The sequence below is a fragment of the Dendrobates tinctorius genome, unplaced genomic scaffold (genome assembly GCF_039654945.1).
Source record: "Dendrobates tinctorius isolate UK_male_01 unplaced genomic scaffold, ASM3965494v1 ptg000035l, whole genome shotgun sequence".
In the NCBI taxonomy this organism is placed as follows: Eukaryota; Metazoa; Chordata; class Amphibia; order Anura; family Dendrobatidae; genus Dendrobates; species Dendrobates tinctorius.
In genome coordinates this window covers 63,976,747-64,001,478 of record NW_027361703.1, presented here as the reverse complement: position 1 = coordinate 64,001,478, position 24,732 = coordinate 63,976,747, and the positions used below count along the sequence as shown (strand labels likewise).

Below are 24,732 nucleotides of genomic sequence, written 5' to 3'. Positions count from 1 at the left end.
GTCATGTGGGGTTTACATATGAGCTGCACCTATTCCTGCCCCTTCTACTTTATATCAGTGTTTAATACAGGACAAGATGATTTTCTCATAACAAATGACATTGTGGGTTATAAATAATCTAGAGATCATTTTATATCTCGTAAAGAAGGGTGAACTTGATGCACCTATGTATTTTTTCATCTGATGTAACCCTGTATGGCAGGTTGAAAAAAGAAAAAAATATATAATACAGCAGAAATATAATAAGAGCAAAACCTGCCCACTTTTGACCAGATGACAGGTCCTCTTTCAGTGTCATGTGACAGACACGGATAAAAATGCCTACAGTACTCACCATTATGATTTCAATAGGAATCGGCACAGGCAGTTTTGACTTGTAGCGAGCGTTGAGTTCTTTCACAATGTATACACAGACAAAAATGATAATTGCTATAACAAGGTCGGCAATATTAGTTTTAGTTATTTGAGTAAATATACTCTCGAGTACCTAAAAGAAATAAAAAATGAATAATTGGCAAAACGAAAAAGCTCTAAAATAATCGGAAGAATCAGATAAGGAAAAAACTGCAATACAGTTGCTACATTATACCACTAAGCAGGAACATATGGAACATATAAGAACTTATGCGACATGATCCTGTGTTAGGGCTGGCGGAACGCACCAGATTATAAAATAGTAGAGAGTGCGTTCGCAGCCCGGGGTCCACCGTGCAGAGGTGGTACACTGCTGCTAGGTAATGGCGGAATGGAAGAGCGGCATGAAAACAGTCACACGTGGGTTACGTCACCCAGTGTGAACAGGAGCGGATTCTGTTACTTCACAGAACCGCACAGCCGCTTGAAAGTGAATGCCGGAGCCTGTTTAGCTCACAGAGCCCGGCCACAGAGCGCACAGCAAACATCCACAGAACTCCACCCCAAGGCACTGGTTAGAGTCCTTCTAGGCCACTGAGCGTGCGGCATCGCTGCCACGAACGCCACTATAGACGCTGGCTAAGGAGTGCGGAGCACTTGCTCTGAGGCGTGCCGAGTCACTGATAGTGACTAATATCTGACTCAACTCTGTCCCACCTACGCCTAAGCCTGGGCGCTAGCAGGCTAGGCTGCACAACACATGCATACCAAGGGTAGGGGTTTCATAATGAGTCAGTCACCAGAGACATTCATGCGTGCATCCATCACTCACTCCTTATAGTCAGAAAATACTGGCTATCCTAGCGCATGGCAGAGCGGCCATGCGAACCTTTTTTAGCCGGGAGCGTCCGGGACCTTCCTGGCTTCTCGGATGGGCCAATCCGAACACGAGCAGGACCTGAGCACGTGACCTTCGATCTCCAATGGGAGCTCACACCACGGGCATGCTCAGTGGTCCGACATGAGGACTTAGTCCCTGGAGAATCTCGCTGCTGAGCAGCATGCATTGCCATAGCAGTGCCAGAGGTGGCAGCAGCAAGCAAACCCATGGAGCTGGTCTGGGCAGAGCGCCAAGACTGACGAGTTTGCTGGGCAAGCTCCTCTGTGGCTGGAGAGGAATGGGAAACCACCAAAAGTAAGGCTCGGGATTCTCGCTGTGCAGCGACAGAAATCCGACGCCTAACATCCTGTGACTGAAAGTATCCATGTGCAGTTTATAAGCTGTATTACAAAGACAATTACAGAACCAATGCTTCTAAGAGGAAAATATCTCTGTAATGTTATCTTTTGGAACATAGCATGACACATTAACAGTCTGTATGACTTTATATGAAATCATAAGGAGGTAAAGTAAAGCAGCATGAATTTCACACCCCAAACTAGTTATATGAGCATGTAGCTCTTCAGAAGACAAGCCCAGAAATACCCATACAAGGCCAGTCCATTACTGAGAAATCAGTGTTTGAATTGATATGCAAATGAGGGTGCAGATCTGATGCCTATGTCACTCCAGCTCTTTTCCCCGCCCATCCTGTTTGTCTGACAACTCCTTTGTCTGAAGTCACACAGCACATGGGCTGTCAGTCAAGCAGGAGGAGGCAATGCTGGGCGGAGAACAGAGCTAGTGTGACATAAGCTACAGACTTTCAGCCTCATTTGAACATTAATTCAATTGATTTCTCAGTAACGGAGGAACGGAGTGGCCATGTAAAGGTATTGCTGGACCTGTCTTTGAAAGAGTTACATGTGCAAATAAATAGTTGGGGGGGGGGAATTTCGCTTACATATTCCCTTTAAGGGCACTATAATAAGGTTCATACAATTTGAAGGTTGTGGTTTGCCTATAGAGCCACTTAATTTTTGCTCAAACATCTTCCTGTGACATCATAATGTTCTTTTCTCCATATTTTACCCTGAAGGTGTGAGTCAAAATGGTGTATCACATGAGTATATCCCCCGTACCCTTTTTCTCATTATGGTATATGGATATCACTGCGAAGAACAGTTCCCTTTCTATAGAACAAAATCAACTGTATTTTACATGGTTACATGGTTACCCATTCACAGAAATAAGCACTACTTAAAATCACATATCATCTTTGCTTGGATAGTCTTGCTTAAACTAGTACTTACATAAAAATTTGCAAGTGGCCCACTAAATGAACTGACTTTAAGACCAAAAACGTATTTTAGTTGTGATATCACTACTTCAATGGCAGCAGCAGTGGTGAAGCCATTTATTAAGGGTTCTGATAAGTATATAACAATAAATCCAACACGAAGAAATCCCAAAGTGAGCTAGAAAAGAAAAAAAAACTGTTAATAGCATCTTATTGTCATGCATATATTCACATCCTAGCCAGCACATCTCATTTTACCAAATAAATTTGAGAATTTATAACACATAGCATTTTATTTTTGTCTAATTCCTATAGTTCTTTACAGTAAAGGGGTTGACTCAATTCTGAGAATCTTTGTTCGCTACCCAGTTTGTTCTAAAAAAAAAAACACTGTCCAGTCTCCACTTATGCTTCCTGGGCATCTAGTATTGACTGCAGCACTGACATCAGGTTGACAGCACAGCAGCCTCGTTCAGAACTGGTGAACTCACTGATTGTCTGCAGCGCTGTCAATATGATAGTAGTGCTGCTGCCAATATCAAGTACTGTGAGGAGACTCCGCATTGGATCCAAAGAAGGTTAGTAAAGTGTGGTTTGTTTTGGGATCAAGATTTTCAGAAACTGGAAAACCCCTTTCACCCGCAAACCCCCCAAAGGGTGGCCAATTTTTACAATTCTGACAACTGTCACTTTATGAGGTAATAACTCTGGAATGCTTCAACGGATCTTGGTGATTCTAAGATTGCTTTTTTCTCGACATACTGTATTGTACTTCATGATATTGGTAAAATTTATTTGATATGGTTTGCATTTATGTGTGTAAAAAATGAAAATTTGGCGAAAAATTTAAAATCTTTTGCAATTTTCCAACTTTGAATTTTCTTTTCAAATAATTTTATTGATTTTTTAGTAATAAACAGAGTAGGGAAAGAAAGGTGGGAAGGGAGTGGGGAGTAAACAACCTTGTACAGGTACGGAAAAAATTTAAAAACTTGAGAACCCACAAATAGGCATTAAATGAATGAATAACAACATGAAAGGAAAAGAAAATCGACAATCCTTATTATGGCGTAACATTCTTGGAAGGAGATACAGCATCCCAGTACTACAATGCCCATGTTTAGGCCTCAAAATATAATGCCTCTGATAAGTCTATTTGATATAAAATTTGTTGTTCCAGGTCTTCCATTTTTTTGTATTCCAACTTTGAATTTTCATGCCCTTAAAACACAGAGATATGTCACACTAAATAATTAATAAGTAATACTTAATAAGTAACATTTCCCACATGTTTACTTTATATCAGCACAATTTTGGAACCAATTTTTTTTTATAGGAAGTTATAAGGGTTAAAAGTTGCCCAGCAATTTCTCATTTTTACAACACCATTTTTTTAGTGACCACATCACATTTTAAGTCACTTTGAGGGGTCTATATGATAGAAAATACCCAAAAGTGACACTATTCTTAAAACTGCACCCCTCAAGGTGCTCAAAACCACATTCAAGAAGTTTATTAACCCTTCAGGTGCTTCACAGGGATTTTTGGAATGTGGAAAAAACAATGAACATTTAACTTTTTTTCACAAAACATGTACTTTAGACGCAAATTTACTTTGTATCCTAATTGTTTTATTTTGACAAGGGTAACAGAAAAAAATGGATCCCAAAATTTACATTTTATCTCCATTTCTCTGAGGTATCTGTGAATCTCTTCTGCATAGTCTGAGACTTCGTTACTGTTGACTTACTTATCCTCTTCATCCACGATTGACATATCCATTGGGGAATCAAAGCTTACAGTAGTTGGCATTTCTATAGGGGCCAGTGGCTGCCTCTGGCCAAGAGAAATGACTACCGAGTTCAGCTGCTTCAGGTTCTCATCTTGCATGGGCTTCTTTGCCAGAGTTTGTTTCTTATAGTTTGTACAGTCAGGTTCATCCACATGAATGGTAAAGGTGGATTGTTTGCCAGCCGTCTTCCCATCTGGGATCCTGCCATAGTTCTCTTCATTAATGCCCAAGGTGTTGTCAGCAAGATTCGGCGCCTGCAGCTTCCCTCCTCTCGGAGCGCACTGAACCCGGTTCTCCTGCAGGACCCCCAGCACGGTGCGGCCTCCCAGAGGGGCATGCTGGCCGGACAGCTGCTTCCTGGGCTGCACACTCTCCTGGTTCTCATCCCGCAACACAAAGTGAGACATCGTGCCTGGCCCTCAGGTAATGCTCAGTGTGAGGGGAAGGCCTGTAGTCTGTGGAGTGCGCGATCCTGACCTCCAGGAACAAGCTGACCCGTGGAACTGTTCCCGGTACTGCGCCACCACTGCCCGTCTGACCCGGCCTATCCCGCCTCTGTGCCTCACAATTCCTGCGCACTCAAAACCACATTCAAGAAGTTTATTAACCCTTCAGGTGCTTAACAGGGATTTTCGGAATGTGGAAAAAAAAATGAACATTTAACTTTTTTTCACAAAAAATGTACTTCAGATGCAAATTTACTTTGTATCCTAATTGTTTTATTTTGACAAGGGTAACAGAAAAAAATGGATCCCAAAATTTGCTGTGTAATTTCTCCAGAGCATGCCAACACCCCTTATGAGGGAGAAAACCACTGTTTAGGCGCACAGCAGAGCTCGGAAGGGAAGGAGCGCCATTTGACTTTTTGAATGCAAAATTTGCTGGAACAATTGGCAGACGTATTTCTGTTAACAGATAATAGATCTGAGTGGAGACTTGCTTTTTTTTGAGGATTGAGTTGAAGCTTTTATTGGAAACATTTTACATAACATTTGGGATCACATTTATCCTGTGCTCGACGCTGAGAATTTACTTTGGCATTTTCATCTAAATCTCTGAGTGACTTGATTCAGATAAAACCCCCGATGGATCCATTCACTTAAACGAGGCAGCAGAGTTAGGCCGGGGTCACACTAACCGACGCAAAATACGGTCAGTATTTTACATGCGTAATACGGATGAATTGTCCCTAAACAGTGCTCTGTATGTCATCCGTAATCAAGGTGTGGTCGCGTATTTTGCGCATGTAAGCATCCGTATGGCATCCGTATGGCATCCGAATGGCGAGATTTTCTCGCCGCCTTGCAAAATAGACATATAATGGAGCCCTATGACAGGGTTTCTAACAGAAACCAAAGAATAGATATAGACACATAGAATGCATATATATATATATATGTATTCTATGTGTTTATATCTATTCTTTCGTTTCTTTATTAAACCTGTCAGTGTGAGTTTACTGTATAGCGCACTGAATTGCCGGCTTTTCTAAAAGACACCGGGTGCGTATTTCTCGCTAGTCACATGTGTGGTCCGTGTGTAATCCGTATTTTTTGCGCACACATAGACTTGCATTGGCGTATTACGGGCGTAGTACGCTGACAATCGCAGCATGCTGCGATTGGCACGGAGCGTAGAATACGGATGAGAAATATACGGCTGGTGCGAGGGACCCCATAGAGAATCATTGGTCCGTGTCTAATGCGTGCTTTTAGCGCCTCTCACTCGGCCGTATTCCTCGCCAGTGTGACCCCGGCCTTACTTCTGGACTCTGTCTGGCCTTTAATCAGTGATGTCCTTCTTTACAGAAGTGCACAAAACTGTGGCCGACGGCAGTTTTATGCAATCCTAAAAAAAAAGGAAACCGCCGGATCACAAGTGAGACAGCGTCCACATTGCCTCCATGTGCCTCATTATAGGGAATCTTCCGCCAGAGGTTCCATCTGAATCACATATTTCAGAGATTTACACGGAAACCCTGGTGTAAGCGCTCAGAGCAGGATAAATGTGCGCCGAGCCTTACTGCAATCTTAGGGAAGCAGATTGAAAAAATCAACAGCAGGTGAAGAATTGGTTTAATTTATTTTTTATGCCATTCCTCGAGCAGTATAAGTGATTAGTCGACTTCATTCTTCAGGTCAGTGGGATTACAGAGATACCAGTTTTATATAGGGTTTTTATGTTTGGCTGCTGTCACACACTAAAAGACGCTTTTTATTACAAAAAGTAGTTTTTGCATCACGACATTTTGAGAGCTATAATTTTTCCATATTTTAACCCACAAAGTCATGTGAAAGCTTTTTTTTTGCTGGACAAGTTGACTTTTTATTGGTATAATTTTCGGGCATATGACTTTTTTGATCCCTTTCTATTCCAATTTTTAGGAGGCAGAATGAACAAAAACCACCAATTCAGGAATTTCTTTTTTTTTTGGGGGGGGGGGTTTATGCCATTCCATGTGTGATAAAATTGATAAGCAAGTTTTATTCTTTGGGTCAGTACGATTACAGAGATACCTCATTTATATTTTTTTATGTTTTGGCCCTTTTATGCAATAAAAACTATTTCATAGAAAAAATAATTATTTTTGCATCGCTTTATTCTGAGAGCTATAACTTTTTTATGTTTCCACTGATGGAGCTGTATGGCAGCTTGTTTGCGGGACAAGATAACGTTTTCAGCGGTAACATGTTTGTTTATATCCGTCTTTTTGATTGTGTTTTATTCCACTTTTTGTTCAGCAGTATGATGATAAAGCATTGTTTTTTGCCTTGTTTTTTTAATTATTTTTTCTTGTGTTCACTAAAGGGGTTAACTAGTGGGACAGTTTTATAGGTTGGGTCGTTGCGGACGCCGCAATACCAAATATGTGTAATTTTAATTGTTTCTATACTTTTTTTATTCAAATATTTTTTAGAGATCTTTTGATTTTTTTATTATTTTTGATTTTTTTACAAAAGTATTTTTACAATTATTTAAATCATTTTTTTTTTTTACTTTCTTCTAACTTTCTAACTTTGTCCTGCTTTGAGACAATCATTTTTTGCAGGCTGATCGCTTCTATAGCATGGGGTTGCAGCAGTTTCCCCCTGCTGTGGAAACTGTAAGCTCTAACCTGACAGACAAACTTGCACTGGTCATGATCAGCAAGTTTTCTAGGTCTGGTGACCCGGATGACATCATGACGACATCAGGTCACCATGGCAATGATCAGGACCCCACGTCACGGGGTCTCCGATCCAAAAACAGAGGGTTTGTTGCCACAATGAAAGAAAAAAGGATGGCACTCAACATTAGGACCCGTTGAAGCGCAGGAGCGCGAAACGACCACTGTCCGCACTCTCTGCATTGCTCCCAAGCCTATGCATTTTATCTATGAAATAAAGACTTCTACTTTGGGTAACGGTGAGTGCCATCCTTTTTTCATTCATTGTGCTATTGGATTTTGCTATATTTTTTCAGAATTAAGCACCCGTTCCTTGGGGTATGTGGCGTTCATATAGTGTGTGAAGGGTCTCTTTAGATTTGTTTAAGAGACCACAGTGGTGCAGCGGTGCTGAATCTGTTTCTTTTTTTTGGACTTTATTGAGATGAGGGTTTGTTAGCCCACTGCTGTCTGTGACTGCTCCTGGCACTTAGCGGCAAGTGTCAGCTGTCAGAATCAGCTGACACCTGGCGGTGATCGCCCGCTCGGGCGATAGCGCAGATGTAATAATCCGTCAGCGTTCAGATAGACCTAGGTCACATGGACGGATTATTACATCTAATGTCAGAAAGGGGTTAACAATTTTTTACTTGTGTTTTTCTATGGCCCTAATATTTGGAACATTTGGAACATTATCCTGCTTTTGCACAATGGGTCCCAAATAAGTAAATTATGTATTTTTATAAATTATATTTCTATTCTGTATTATATCCTGAAAATGTTATTAATTTGTTATAGTAGTATTATGATAAGGGAGATAAACATGGGTGAATACAACATGGATGTGGTTCCTGTGTCTCTTGTCCCCCACGTCTTCCTATTTTGCTGTCAATTGTCAGTCAGTATGTTATGTGCCTCCAGTTTCGGGATGTGTGGCCTCCATGTTGGCAAGGTTTGTGACCTGACTGGATGAAGTGTTTTAACTGTCATTGAAGGTCAGTTGGTGCTTTAGAAAACAGGGAAGAAGACGTACTGGCAAAGTTTGGGGTGAAGGTGAGTGACCTGATCACCTCCAATATCAATGCACAAAAGGAAGAGGCATCAGATAGGAAAGTAAATATTGTAAGGGCTTTTGAAAGAAATGTCATCGTATAGAAGAAGCTATGTGTAAGCAACTGGTGACGATGTGACAAGTGTTCCTCACGTGCTGGATGCCAGTATACAACCTATGACCAGCTGAATTTAAGGCCATAAGTCATAACATTTGTGAACACATGGGATGTTGGTGACAAATGGTAATAAGAAGAATGTATGTATATTGGTTACATTATATTTGAGTCTTTTAAAGGGTTAACTGAGCCTGTATGGACAAAGCACTTACAGATGGTCCGAGAAAGCGATGTCCTGGATTCTGATTGGTTCTTAGGTCCAGCAGCAGGAAACTAAAATCTATTTACAGTCTGCATTAATATGTCCGGTTACCTCAGAACACTGCAGGCTGACGAACCCCCGCCTTCCCTCATAGAGAGCTGTATTTGTGCGCTTAGTCACGCAGCTTCAATATGGGTGGATGTGTTTGATTTACAGAGTTCTTATTATTCATTTATTTCGGTTTAAACCATAATAAAGCACTCTGACGTTTCCATGCACAATTGATGTCAGTGTAATTATTTGGTTATTAATGGGATTACTTGGTGAAAACAAGTTATGACCTAACCACGGGTAATAACGTATTAATCGGTAGGGGTCTGAGCACTGGAACCTGCATCGATCGACAGAACAGCGCATTATTACTCCTGTTAGAAAGCGGGTGCTCAGCCGCTCATTCCCTATAAGGCCGATGTATTCCTCTGGCAGCCTCATAGAGACTGAATGGTGTGAAGATTGGGTGTCTGACATGCTGCTCCATTCTATAGCGGGGATAAAAGTGCCAGGTTCTGCCAATCAGTGTGGGTTCCAGAGGTTGGACACCTAACAATGAATCGTTATCACATATCCTGTGGACTGGGGATAAAGAGGTTTCCCTGTGAAACTAAGTTATTATTGCTGGCTATTAACAGAGGTGGAATATATAATCCAATGTCGTTGTATAAAATATGATTGCAAGATTTTATGCCCATAATGAATTGCTTGTGCAGCTGTAGTGTTTCACTGTGTCATGTTTGAACAGAAGTTACGTTTTGTATGGTCCTTCTACAAACATAGTAATACAGTGTCAGACTGGGGTGACAAGGGTTACCAGTAACATTAAGGGTACTGTATGTGGGCACGTTGCGGATTTGCTTTTGTAAAAATCTGTGCGGATTCTTCCTCTCTTGGCAGAAAACGCAGATGAAAATCCGCGCGGATTTGAATCATTTTTGATGTGGATTTGACTGACTCAATGGAAGTCAATGGGTGGAGAAAAGCTGCAGATCCGGAAAAAGAATTGACGTGCTGCTGAAAATAAAACGTTGCGAATCTGCGCTGATTTTTCCGCAGCATGTGCACAACAATTCTGGACTCCCATTCATTAACATTGGTTGGGCACTACATTGCAGATTTGGTGCAAATCCACAGGTCAAAAATGCTGCGGATCTGCAACAAAATCCGCAACCTGTGCACATAGCCTGATTCTGGAAGCTCACTGTTCATTTACATGCTATTATTACATTACCCTCAGTTCCAAAATTATCTGTGCTTCTATATACTAATAAGCTGGGTTCTTTACAAAATGTATGATGAGATGCTGCCTTTGTCTGTACATAGTGCATTGTGCCAAATACTGCTCACATATAGGGGTGGGTGCTTATTCCTGCATAGTGGCCCACCGGGAGTTTCTCTTATTTCTCTGTGGGCCAGTCCGAGCCTGGTAGTGCAAAAGAAATTGGTAAAATTGCATGGTAAAATAGTCCATTTCTATGGAATATACAGACCTGAATGAGTCCAACTAAAAATGTCAGTGATGCCGCCACAATTATTCGTTTATCATTTATCAAGTCTTCATTAGTAGAATTACTAATAGTAGAATTTCCGCTGTTTGTGTCAACGTCACCAGGAACAAGCCTAGCTACCACTGAGCCAACCATCAGGCTTACAACAGGGAATGGACCTACAAAAAAATACCTGTATTAAAGAAGCAGTCATCGGCCACTAGAATAAAAATTGTTTGACACCTACAACTTACCAGCTGATATGTGTTTGGAAGTCCCTAAGAAGAAATACACCACAACTGGGAAGAAGGATGTATATAATCCATAGCCAGGAGACACATTGGCAAGTAGAGCATATGCCAGACCTGAAATATACATTATAAATGTTTACTTTCTTCTATTTCACAACTAGCATTCCTCTTTAAAATGTAACCATTTTAATTTTAATTTTACAAATCAATAGTAGACATGAAATTACGCAACTTTGTTACATATCTTATCTGATAAATTAGCTTTTTTCTACACCTGGATTAATCTTTCACTCTCACTTCATAAGTAAAATCTGTAAAAATTTGTATTCAGTGAGTTTCATATCATTCAGATAGGAAATGACAGTTGGTGCTTTTAAAATTCTATGGTGGGAGGAGCCAGAGACAAAGACATTCTGCTGCAGATACTCCTGAACTGACAGTCATAGTTCTCCATAGAACATTCTGAGCACCAACTGCCATCGATCTCAGTAATGGGAAAGGCTGTATTCACTGAAGACAGATTTTACCTGTGAATTGAGATTTTGAGAATGAATTATCAGTCCTGGAGAAGAATTTCTGTCATAAAATAAATTTGAGTTTCTTATTTTCACATGTACTATTCATGGAAAAAAATAATGATGGTTACCCTTTAAGCATCTGAGATCTAAAAAAAAAATGTATACTTAATAGGAACCAGTAGGCTAATGCAATGTATGGAGAGAGCAAGGTCTGCGCAAATCTTTTTTCCTATAAATTGAATGCCTGCTAGAGCATTGCTGTTAGTAATAGTAACCTTTTAAAAACACATGTTTTATGGAAGAAAATAATTTTTATGTGACTACATGCCCAAACATTTTTTAGGTAAAGTTTAGGCACTAGTTTTTCACAGAACATGTTGTGTTTGCTGGGACGCATATACTTTATTGTTTTAATTTCATTATTTTGAAAGTGAAAAAGTGGAAAAAAAAAAACAGCAATCAGAAATTGCTTTCTACTGTTATGATTTTTTTTTCATTCCGTGCCATACATTTTGAATGATTTTTTTTTTTATCCCCATCATTCTGAGCTAAAGAAATCTAATAAAATACACAGGTCCAGAAATATATCTTCACTGCTGCCCCCATCTACAGCCTGCCATAACGATGTATATGATGACTGTAGCCAATCATTGGGCTCATTGGTAATGCAGTTTTACATTTCAAGAGCAGTGGTGCAGAAATATTTTATCCAGAAGTCATGTCCGCCGTAGAAATGACGTTAGTGCTGCAGCAGCAGAGGGGCCGCACCGGACCCGCATCAGGTAAATAACATAAACTATTATTTTTTCCTAGCCCAAATCTATAGGAATAAAATATTTAGATGGAAATTATTTTTTCATCATTTCATTATTACTTTTTTTTTATTTTAGTTTCACTTTTTAAATTCCAGGAGCTGCAGTCATTTAATCACTTCTATGGTGATTGAAAATACTTAATAAATGTAAAACTATTAAATGGCACATTTATTTTTACAAATACGGTACTTCAAAATCTGGGTGGTTGAAAAAGCCCTAAAACATTTAGGCAATCTATTAAGTCATGGGAATGGATATGAAAGAAGGAAAGGGGTATAGGTAAACACTTCAGAACTTTGCTCCCCTATTAATCTAGAGGAAGACAACATAAACCCATAATGAAACAATCTGCCATAAAAGGGCAAATTTTACCCCCTTATCCTGAAAGTCGATTGCACTGAAAAAACATTCAGAACATAAATTGTATACATTTATATAGGTAATTATATGTTTTCTTCTAAGAAAGGTCTTTAATTAAACTATCTATGGTTTCTGCTGTGACCAACTCTGGAGGTAGACTATTCCACAGATTAAAGGTATGTGCACATGATGCGGAATCATGTGAGGATTTGGCCCTGCGGATCCGCAGCAGTTTTCCAAGTGATGTACAATACCATGTTATCCTATGGAAATCAAAAACTGCTATGCACATGCTGCGGAAAATTCTGCGCGGAAACGCAGTGATTTATTTTCCGCAGCATGTCAATTCTTTGTGCGGATTCCACAGCGTTTTTACACCTATTCCATTATTGGAATCTGCAGGTGTAAAAACGCAGGCCAAATCCGCACTAAATCCACTAGAAATTCGCAGGAAATCCGCAGGTAAAATGCAGGCATTTTGACCTGCAGATTCCGCGCAGAAAAATCCGCACACGAATCCGCCACGTGTGCACATACCCTAATAGTTCTCATGGTATATAAACACTGTCTCCTCTGGAGATTGAACCATTTTTATGTTAGATAGAGGGAATGGCACCTTGTCTATTGAGGAGATTTTATATGGAACAGTTTTTTACTATATTGTTTGTAAAAACCATTTACGGTATATAGGTTTGTATTGATTAATCAAAAGTAGAATGTGTTAGGGTTGCCTCATGAACAGAAACCAAACTGATGACAATTAATTGTGGTTATGCAGTGGCATCAATAAGCGTACAAAACATGTTTAGAAGCATGTCCTTGTAATGACGCTTTATTTTTGGGATGTTTATAGTTCGACTGGTTAATTTACCTTGCAGCACAGCCACAAGCCCTGTAGTGACTCCAGAAATGATATCGCTAAGAATCCATTCCTTAAATCGATAGTTAGGAAGCCATGAAATAATAGGAAAGAAAGATAGTGCAATACTTTTGGCTTTCTTTGAAGAACATCTGCAATTAAAAACAGCGCAATTACGTTTGTATTAGATGCAATAATGAAAAAAGAACATCAAATAGAAAACTGGAAAAAACTAAACATTATTTGTAAAACTTGCACATACTATTTATCCTAACTTGGTCTACATCTTAAATTACTTTCACAATTTATTAGATACAACTATATAGTTGTGCATAGGAACGTCTTTTTTAGCTGGTAAAGTCTTGGTTCCTACAGGAATAATTTGTGTGATCAATGTAAAAAGAGCTTTATGTACTACACAACTTGTTATTATGACCTACAATGGAGTATTGTACTAATAAAAGTATCTTGTGGCACCTAGATAAAAAGAAGCCATAAATAGGTATATCCGGCTACAATCAATGCTTGAGTAATGTGTCTCGTTTAGACGTTCCTTTTTTTGGTATAAGGGCTCATACTCACTTGCGAGAGACTCGCATGATTTTCGTGCGAGTCTCTTGCATGAAAACCTGGCGATGCCGCCGGCACTGGGACCGGAGCATGCAGCTACATGTATTTCTATGCAGCCGCACGCTCCGGTCCCAGTGCCGGCGGCAGTGCCAGGTTTTCATGCGAGAGATGCACAAGAATCGTGTGAGTCTCTCGCAAGTGAGTATGAGCCCTAAAAGAGCGTAAAACATACAGTTTTATACAAAAAAAATTGGCAACATGCATGAATGGTCTATGTTGTGGCAAATTTTGGTCCTCGCAAGAGACAAAAGTACCAGACATTAGACCAGTCAACCACTTTTCATTCCTCATTGGTTGAACTTTGGCATAACTTACCACCAAAACCAAAGAAATGAGCTGGGGCATAAATTGCTATACGTGCAAAATGTGGGAGCATGTTTATACTGTGGCCATTTCACAGACAAAACCCAAGAAAAAATTCAAAATGAGCATATACCATGTGATTGATAAGTAAATGCTAATAGTACATATACATTAAGAAAACGTAAAAGCCATCCCACTCAGGACAAGGTGTACCAAATTGGATCAGCCCTATCCTATCTCAAGTATTAAAATCTCACTTTGTGCTGACTTTAAAGTGGTTGTCCACTACATTGAATAATACCCACACTGATTTAAACCTTGTAAAGAACTATTTTTGTAAATACCTCTTGTTGCCCACTGTGCCTGTGAGCGGCGCTATCGCTGACCGCTCACTCGGTATCATGTGACCTTGACTGCAGCCACCCTTGACATCTGTGGTCATATCAAGTTCCGGATCTCATGCATTCCCCCGGGTATGACCCAGTCGCGCACCCCGGATTGACTGCGCAGTAGGCGGTGCTGATCTGATCAGGTGTAATGTGACTAACAGCCTTGGGTGGATCCACGATCCACCCACATCTGCTGACATGTTAAATGCCGCTGTCAATATCTGAGAGTGGCATTTAACTCTCGTGAACCAGAAACGCGTCATAAGACATGGCCATCAGGCACTATTGTCACATGATCTCGGGGCACCGATCGGTTGTCATGATAGCCGAGGATCTACAAGACACTTCAGTGACTGACATTTTAAATCTCCTGCGAATGCTGGTCCAAGGCAGGCATTCATATGAGATCATGATATATATTTAGATTTTGAGCCACAATGGGGACAGTGGTACTGATGCCTGTAAAGCACTGTGAAATTAATGGCGCTACATAAGTGAGGAAAGTAAATAAATAAAATTCTACTAGGGCTAAAGCCCTACTGTGTTTAGCACAGGTGATCAGTTTTCAGCTTCTTCAAGTCTCCTAAGACTATTGAAGCAAGTATAAAGTAAAAAAATATAATTAAAAAAATTCAAAACATCCCTCTTTTGCCCCATTCAAAATAAAACCATAAAAAAATACGCATCGCTGCATTCAGAAATGCCTGATCTATCAAAATATAAACTAAATATATCTGATCGGTAAACTGCGTAACAAGAAAATGTTTTTTTGGTTGCCGTAACATTGCAATAAAATGCAATAACAGGTGATCAAAACATTGCACGCAAAGAATAAACCCTCACTGAGCCCCAGACCACGAAGAATGGAGACTCTACGGGTCTTGGAAAATGGAGACTTTTTTTTATTTTTTACAAACTTTGGATTTTTTTTCACCAGTTAAATATAAAAGAACATTAATTAATGGTGTCATTCAAAAGCACAACTTGTCCCATATTGATGGCCATGGCCATATTGATGGAAAAGAAAAGTTATGGCTTTTGGAAGATGGGGAGCAAAAAATGGTAACGGTAAATCGCAACGTGGTGAAGGGATTAATGAGACCCAGTTGGAGATCCCCAGCCCACCCCTGCCCTTCATAACAGATGGTGCACAGTTTTGATTAGGTCTTACGTTCCTTTGAAGTGATTTTGAAAGCAGTTGAGTTGTTATATAATATGTCAGGTCTCCTACAGCTATTATTCACACCAATTACTCTGCCTGTCCAGATAATTTTTTTTTTCCTTTGCAAATGCAAATAATCAAGACTTTATCTGTATAGAGGTAACATATGACGCAGTAAGTTACTCATCAAGCCAGCCTTTACCATGGAACAGAGTCGAGTCTAGCCAGCACAGATACTAAACATTACAGTTATATTTAATCATAAATTAGGAATATAAAGTATCATTTCTGTCTTTCCTACAAGTCAGGTGAGAAATAGTTTTCCAAGCACATAACAATGTGATACTTGTTAACATCTGTACACATGGTGAATTACTTATCGCTGGTAATTTCCACACTTGGCGCCATGTGTTTGCAGAGTGAAAAATTCCAAAGGTTAATGTGTTCATACTCCAAGTTATTTACACCCCTAATGAATAGGTCTTTACCGTTATCTCTCCATAACACCCATAATGAATAGGTCTTTACCGTTATCTAGCAATGACGCCCATAATGAGTAGGTCTTTACCGTTATCTATTGATTCCAACAGTCTTTGTAGGTTTTACCTATAGCAAGCCTTCATTTTATACCACACACTATCTGAGGTTGCAGAAAACACTGATTTCTTTTTTCCATTTTATATAAATATGCCTTCATCTTCAACTTAATGTAGAAATGTCTCTGGTTAGCCTTTATTTTTTTCTGAAAACAATATTCTTAATTACTGTATTTCAGTAAGTTTCCAACAAACTATCAATGTGATGACGAGAATCTGGGTGGCAGTGGGTGCAATAGAACATGTTCTCTCTACATTCCATTTTCTGAACTTATTGCAGCCCTCCAGACTGACTGAGTGTCGTATGGAAGTAGCTACAGTATTTCATACAATCCGATGACTGTTGTGATGTCATGAAAAATTTCCAGATACAGGTTGTCAGAGATATCAGTTTTGGCAGAATCATTCAACACTCATACATTGAGGTAGAATGAATTGTTTTACTTTGGACATACAACAGCCATTACCTTCATCATCACAGCATGGAAGATTGCAGGAAGAGAACCCACACAAACTAGTGAGGTCCTTTAGGACAGCAATAGCAAACACTAACAATTAACACAGCGCCATCTACTCAACACAATCCCTCCACAGAATAAGCCTGCAGCTGTTCTATATTCCAGCACAAGTCAAAAAATATTTGTGATGACGTGCAGAGTATACCCACACATGAGAAACAATAGCTTTTCATTTAGGCTTGCCATATTTGTGTTCACAGTCTAGTCTACAGCCTATTAATTTGTCAAAAAAAGGTTTTAATATATGGTATTGTATACTGCACTTACCTACAAGTCCTTTTTAGAAGATCCAAAGTTGTGGTGTGGTGCCTTTCTACTATTTCATGATCAGCAGTAAAGGAATCCTCTGAATAAATTTTCCTTGCCACCAAATACTTATTTTCCATGGAAGCTGTCATTGTTTATCACCTTGTGTTATTTTTTTTATTTTAACAAATTTTAGGTGATTAGGAAGCTCTTAGCTAGGATTTGATATTATCTGTCAAATATAGAAATAGACATATTAGTAGAATTATACAATATAGAATAAAGTATACCTGTTCTTCTTTAGAAAACCTGTGGAAAACTTGGTTTTCCTGAACTCATCCCCCATAACAGGTTAACAGTTTTTGCTGTACACTCAAATCTATTCTGTTCAATAACTGTCCAAATTCTCAAGTTGTGTAACTTGCCATAAGCCTTTTTTGTGGTCTGTTTGCTATCAGCATTCTGCCGCACTATAGCTGCTGGGACATCTTTTCTTTCTGCCTGCACTATAGCTGCTGGGACTTCTTTTCTTTCTGCCTGCACTATAGCTGCTGGGACATCTTTTCTTTCTGCCTGCACTATAGCTGCTGAGACAACTTTTCTTTCTGCCTGCACTATAGCTGCTGGGACTTCTTTTCTTTCTGCCTGCACTATAGCTGCTGGGACATTTTTCTTTCTGCCTGCACTATAGCTGCTGGGACATCTTTTCTTTTTGCCTGTACTATAGCTGCTGGGACATCTTTTCTTTCTGCCTGCACTATAGCTGCTGGGACATCTTTTCTTTCTGCCTGCACTATAGCTGCTGGGACATCTTTTCTTTCTGCCTGCACTATAGCTGCTGGGACAACTTTTCTTACTGCCTGCACTATAGCTGCTGGGACATCTTTTCTTTCTGCCTGCACTATAGCTGCTGGGACATTTTTCTTTCTGCCTGCACTATAGCTGCTGAGACAACTTTTCTTTCTGCCTGCACTATAGCTGCTGGGACTTCTTTTCTTTCTGCCTGCACTATAGCTGCTGGGACATTTTTCTTTCTGCCTGCACTATAGCTGCTGGGACATCTTTTCTTTCTGCCTGCACTATAGCTGCTGGGACATCTTTTCTTTCTGCCTGCACTATAGCTGCTGGGACTTCTTTTCTTTCTGCCCGCACTATAGCTGCTGGGACATTTTTCTTTCTGCCTGCACTATAGCTGCTGGGACAACTTTTCTTTCTGCCTGCACTATAGCTGCTGGGACAACTTTTCTTTCTGCCTGCACTATAGCTGCTGGGACAACTTTTCTTTCTGCCTGCACTAAAGCTGCTGGGACATCTTTTCTTTCTGCCTGCACTATAGCTGCTGGGACATCTTTTCTTTCTGCCTGCACTATAGCTGCTGGGACAACTTTTCTTTCTGCCTGCACTATAGCTGCTGGGACATCTTTTCTTTCTGCCTGCACTATAGCTGCTGGGACAACTTTTCTTTCTGCCTGCACTATAGCTGCTGGGACATCTTTTCTTTCTGCCTGCCTGCATTATAGCTGCTGGGACTTCTTTTCTTTCTGCCTGCACTATAACTGCCGGGACATCTATTCTTTCATTTCTCTCCATGCATTGCTCCTGCCATTGTCTAATGACTTGCCTGCCTTGAGCTAAAAGCCCACCTCATGGTTATACCTGTGCATAGATTGACTAATAAGAGATCAGGAGAATAGACAAAGACCTGCACCCTGTTCCTGTACTCCATCTCTACTGCATGAGATGGATTTTAGATTGCTGATTTAGCACATTATATGTCCAATGTGATCAAGTTATCTAAAATGAAATTTTAACTTGATAAATATATTACAATATTGCATGATATCTTGATGGCGAAAAATTTAATTCGACATATAACTTCACATGTTCCATAGCTTGTGTTTAATTGACAAGTTAGTTTTCTGCATCATGTTATAGTTAAAGGGGTTTTCCACTTTCAGAAAAGTGGACTTCCAAGCTTGCAGGCATATAAAATTACAAAACCAGGTGGTACTCACCGACCCCAGCTTCAGTGCCAGCTCACTGCCTATTCTCCAGTCTCCACGTTTTGGCTGCAGAGGTGACGTCAGGTCGACAAAGCGCATCACCACTGCTGCCAATTACTGAACTCAGCGGCTCGTGCTGTCCACATTGGCAGTCGCTGAGCTCAGTGATTGGCTCTAGTGGTGATGCTGTCTGTCAATGCAAAGTTATGGTTGCTGTCAAAACACAGATACTGAAGCTGCAGTAGTGATCTAGCGCTGGAGAGATGCAGTTTGAGAACCAATTTAAAGAGTTTGAGGTTCTCTCCCCTGCAAGTTGAAAACCCCTGTAATCTATCTTGTGTTAGGTTAAAATATACTTTGTCTCTATAAGGGTTCTATCAGATGTCAGTATGTCCCGTACGCGTGGTGACAGTTTTCACATGTACACTAGTATATAGACAGGACAGCACAGATGATTCTTTCTTTGAGGTAAAACATTGTTTAAAACCAGGCAGGAAAATGTTTTACCTCACAAAAAGAATCAGCTGTGATCCTGTGCCATGCTATCTGTATTATCTCTTTTACTCCCTCCCCTGCCCAGGAGCTGTGGTATGACCAGACCATGTTCCTGTACAGTCAGACACAACCATTTCACAGTACACATCCAGTTGTGTAAGTTATTATTATTTCAAGATCTATTGATTAAAATGAACTTTTGTTCATAGGACAACTTTTAGTTTATGCAAAGACTCAATATTTACAGGGCTGACCTTTATTTTTAAAGATTTGTGCAATATGCCCTGGCACTCAGGAAGATATCATCTTCTGGACCAAAATGTTTACTTATGGCAATCCAGTGTTACCTAATTAATGTTTGTAATTTATCACATTACCTGTGTTTTTATTTGTCCACCAACATTTTGAGGAGTGACCACAGGTTCTCAATGGGATTAGTATATGTGAATTCCAATGACCCAAAATTTCAATGTTTTGTTCACCCAACCACATACTTATAACTTTTGCCTTGTGACATGGTCGCCATCATGTTGGAAAAATCATTGTTCATCACCAAATTGCTCCTTAATTGTTGAGAAAAATTGCTCTTATAGAACGTTTAGATCCCAATCGTTATTCATTGCCGTCTTCATAAGCAAAATTGTGAGTGAGCCCTCGGCTGAAAACCAACCACACATAAATGGTATCAGGATGCTTTTCTCATACTAGTGCTCACCTTTTTTTAGTTTCACAATCATTCTTACAGCTGTACCAAACAATCTGAATGGGCTTCATCAGGGAAAATACTTGGCAGGAAGTAGAAATATTGGACTGCAGAGTACTGGGGTTAAAGGGAATCTGTCACCCCTTTTTTGAGATATCATATAATGATATCATTCAATTGTGTGTCACATAAGGATTCTCCTAGTACTTTTGCTTCCCCCTGACCCTGCATCTTTCATGCATAAATACCTTTTTTATATCGGTTCAGATGTATGTAAACTGCCACTGTCCGGTCCGATGGGTGGGGCTTATTCACCTGCTCCCCCCTCCCTGTCTTGTTCTACGCATTTCTTCTTGTGTAGAGCAAGACAGGGAGGGGGGAGCAGGTGAATAAGCCCCGCCCATCAGACCGGACTGTGGCAGTTTACATACATCTGAACCGATATAAAAAAAAGTATTTATGCATGAAAGGTGCGGGGTCAGGGGGAAGCAAAAGTACTAAGAGAATCCTTATGTGACACACAATTGAATGATATCATTATATGATATCTCAAAAAAGGGGTGACAGATTCCCTTTAACTTATTTTCTCTGATTTTCCACTTCAGCCTGTTTGGGTCAGGAGGAAGAATGATTGTCTCAAGAAGAAAAAAGAGAGCTTCATCATGATTCAAGTGTTATGACAACTGTAAAACATCCTGAGACCATTCATGTGTGGGGTTGCTCTTCATCCCAGAGTGGGCTTGCGCACAATTTTGACTAAGAACACTGAAATGAATAAAGCTTGGAAACATCCTCTAAGTGCAACTTCTCCCAACCATTCAGGAGAAATTTGGTTCTTTTTCCAATATGATGGAGTAGTAAGTCACAAGGAAAAACTATTAACTCAGTGAATGGGTGAACAAAACATTTAAAGACGTCATCTTCACCCGCCTCTGCTCCCTATCTATCTTCTCTAACTCACCTCTTCCTCTCTCTGACAACAACCTACTTACATTCTCTTTCCTCTCCTCCTCAGGTCCACAATCCCCCACCTCAAATACTTGCACACCCTCGCAGACATCTTCAACACCTCGATCTACACTCACTGTCTGAATCCCTCCTCCCTCTTACAGACATAAGTTCCCTACACAGTGCGGATGCCGCTGCCGCTCTATATAACACCACAATAGCTGTAGCTTTGGAATCAGTTGCCCCTCTCAAACATGCCAAAGCTCGCAAAATCAACAGACAGCCCTGGCACACCAGTCTGAGCAAAGAACTGAGGCAGGCTTCCAGGGTTGCTGAGCGGAGATGGAAAAGATCCCACTCCAATGAGGACTTTATCGTATTCAAACAGTCCCTCATTACTTTCAAGGCCACACTCGCTGCAGCAAAACAAACCTACTTCTCATCTCTCATATCCTCCCCGTCTCACAACCCTAAACAGTTATGCAACACCTTCAATTCTCTCCTCCGCCCCCCAGCACCTCCTCCCTCCCCACTCATCTCAGCTGAAGACATTGCCTCATTTTTCAAGGAGAAGATTGATAACATCAGAGACAGTCTTGGTCAACAACCCCCAGTGCCCTACCTCCTAACTGCCCTGCCCTCCTCCTCCAAAACCAACTTCTCCACCATTACAGAAGATCGACTCTCCACTCTACTCTCAAGATCACATTTCACTACCTGTGCACTTGATCCGATCCCATCCCACTTCATTCCAAAACTCACCACAGTGTTCATCCCAACCCTAACCCACATCTTCAACCTATCATTAACAACTGGTGTTTTCCCCTCAAGCTTTAAACATGCCTCAATCACACCTATCCTCAAAAGACCTCTCTTGACCCATCCTCTGTATCTAGCTATCTCCCTATATCACTTCTCCCCTATGCCTCAAAACTACTGGAACAACACGTCCATCTTTAACTGTCCTCCCACCTCTTTTCTTGCTCCGTCCTTGACCGATTACAATCTGGCTTCCGGCCACACCACTCCACTGAAACTGCCCTAACTAAGGTCACCAATGACCTACTAGCCGCCAAGGCGAAGCGACACTACTCTGTCCTCCTCCTCCTGGACCTGTCCTCTGCCTTTGACACAGTGGGCCATTCCCTATTACTACAGACCCTCTCATCTCTTGGCTTCACAGACTTGGCCCTATCTTGGATTGTGTCATACCTAACAGACCGGACATTCAACGTCTCCCACTCACACATCACCTCCACACCATGCCCCCTGTCCGTCGGAGACCCGCAAGGTTCAGTCCTAGGGCCCCTGCTCTTCTCCATTTACACCTTCAGCCTCGGACAGCTCATAGAATCTCATGGCTTTCAGTATCACCTCTATGCTGAAGACACACAGATCTACAACTGTGGACTAGATATCACCTACCTACTAAACAGAATCCCTCAATGTCTGTCTGCTATTTCATCCTTCTTCTCCGCTAGATTTCTAAAACTTAACATAGACAAACAGAATTAATCATCTTTCCCCCATCTCACGTGACCCCCCCAACGGACCTATCCATTAAAGTAAACGGCTGCCCACTCTCTCCAGTCCCACAAGCTCTCTGCCTCGGGGTTATCCTTGACACTGATCTCTCTTTCAAACCACATATCCAAGCCCTTTCCACTTCCTGCTGACTTCAACTCAAAAACATTTCACAGATCCGTACATTCCTCAACCAAGAATCTGCAAAAACCCTAGTCCATGCCCTCTTCACCTCCCTCCTTGACTACTGCAACCTCCTGCTCTGTGGCCTCCCATCTAACACTCTCGCACCCCTCCAATCTATTTTAAACTCTGCTGCCTGACTAATCAACCTGTCCCCCCCGCTATTCCCCGGCCTCTCCCCTCTGTCAATCCCTGCATTGGCTCCCCATTACCCAAAGACTCCAGTTCAAAACCCTAACCATGACATACAAAGCCATCTACAACCTGAGTCCTCCATACATCTGTGACTTCGTCTCCCGGTACTTACCTGCACAAAATCTCCGATCCTCACAAGATCAAGACTTCTCCCGTGCAGCCCCCTTCTCTGGAACTCTCTACCACAACATATCAGACTCTCGCCTACCATGGAAACCTTCAAAAAGAACCTGAAAACCTACCTCTTCCGACAAGCCTACAACCTGCAGTAACCACCGATCCAACAAACCGCTGCACGACCAGCTCTACCCTCGCCTACTGTATCCTCACCCATCCCTTGTAGATTGTGAGCCCTCGCAGGCAGGGTCCTCTCTCATCCTGTACCAGTCGTGACTTGTATTGTTTAAGATTACTGTACCTGTATGTATTATGTATACCCCTCCTCACATGTAAAGCTCCATGGAATAAATGGCGCTATAATAATAAATAATAATAATAAATAATAATATTGGATTGATGGCCAGGAACTTCCTAGATCTCAATCCCATTGAGACCCTCAATCCTTGAAAAGTCGGTTGACAAATTAAAGCACAGAAATTGTCATAAACTCCAAGAACTGATTAGACAAGAATGGGTTGTTTTCATCAGTCAGGATTTGCCATGGTGAATTGTAGAAGTCTTGAAAAATAAGGGTCAACACTACAAACATTGAGGCTTTGCATAAACTTGATGTATTTGTTAACAAAAGTTTAAAATCTTAAGAAATATTTCTAATAGTACTCCAGTTACCATAGAAATATCAAACTACACAATTTAAAAACACTGAAGTTGCAAACTTTGTGAAAAAATGAAATTTATGTCATTCTCGAAACATTTGACCATAACTGTAGTTGCCTTCTCCTTAGTATAAATCATGAATACTAGATTGGTGGCCCAACTCCACTCAACACAAGATTGCACAGTTTCTGTAATAACTGATACTATAAAGAAAATGCTTAATGCAAGTCCATTGTCTTAAAGCAATCTATTGGGAAAATGAAACCAAAGTCCCATGATACTAATGAAGTGCTGCATATCTAGATTATCATACTTTCTAATAAATAGGTATAATAAAAGGTATGTATATATTATGGTAACAGTCTATACTACCACATATGGATTCTTTAAATTCTAGCTGTATTTATCATTCAAGTTTTCATCAGTGTTCCTTACCTTGTGGTGCATTGCAGAGTAACACAGACCTACATAAAGTTAACATGAAGCTCTGTGGGACTCCGTTATGAAGTAATTCCAGTTACAATAACATGCTGTGCTGTGTCTTGGGCAGGTCTTCATGTCTTCTTGTAGGTGTTTTAAATGTTCTGAAGCAATGATTAACTCTAATTAACTACTTAACATGGGAGAAGATTTCGTAACCTTTGAGACAGTAATCAATTTATGCAATATTGATAAGACACTTCCTTGGAGTATTACTAATTTCACTTGTGAACTGTTATTCCTAACAGTCACTGTTACATACAGAACACCCTCAGATGACTGGGTTTAAATCGCAAACCAAGCAATAAAAACTAACAGAGGTTTCACATTATATAGTGTCCATTCTTTGTCTACATCAGGAAAGCTCTTGGATCACACATCAAACACATCCAAA

General features: G+C 40.5%; 1 protein-coding gene across 1 annotated transcript in view; it reads right to left on the bottom strand.

The window, feature by feature from the left end:
- LOC141087757 (chloride anion exchanger-like) overlaps window positions 1–24,442 on the bottom strand; it is a 129,399-nt gene extending 104,957 nt beyond the window's left edge. The window contains exons 1-7 of the mRNA XM_073573549.1: window positions 24,294–24,442; window positions 17,052–17,262; window positions 13,199–13,338; window positions 10,638–10,748; window positions 10,387–10,562; window positions 2,548–2,712; window positions 335–487 (exon numbers count right to left, since the gene is read on the bottom strand). Coding sequence (XP_073429650.1) covers window positions 335–487; window positions 2,548–2,712; window positions 10,387–10,562; window positions 10,638–10,748; window positions 13,199–13,338; window positions 17,052–17,182 — 876 coding nt within the window. The 5' untranslated portion in view covers window positions 17,183–17,262; window positions 24,294–24,442. The remainder of the gene's footprint in view (window positions 1–334; window positions 488–2,547; window positions 2,713–10,386; window positions 10,563–10,637; window positions 10,749–13,198; window positions 13,339–17,051; window positions 17,263–24,293) is intronic.
- Window positions 24,443–24,732: the final 290 nt, after the last annotated feature.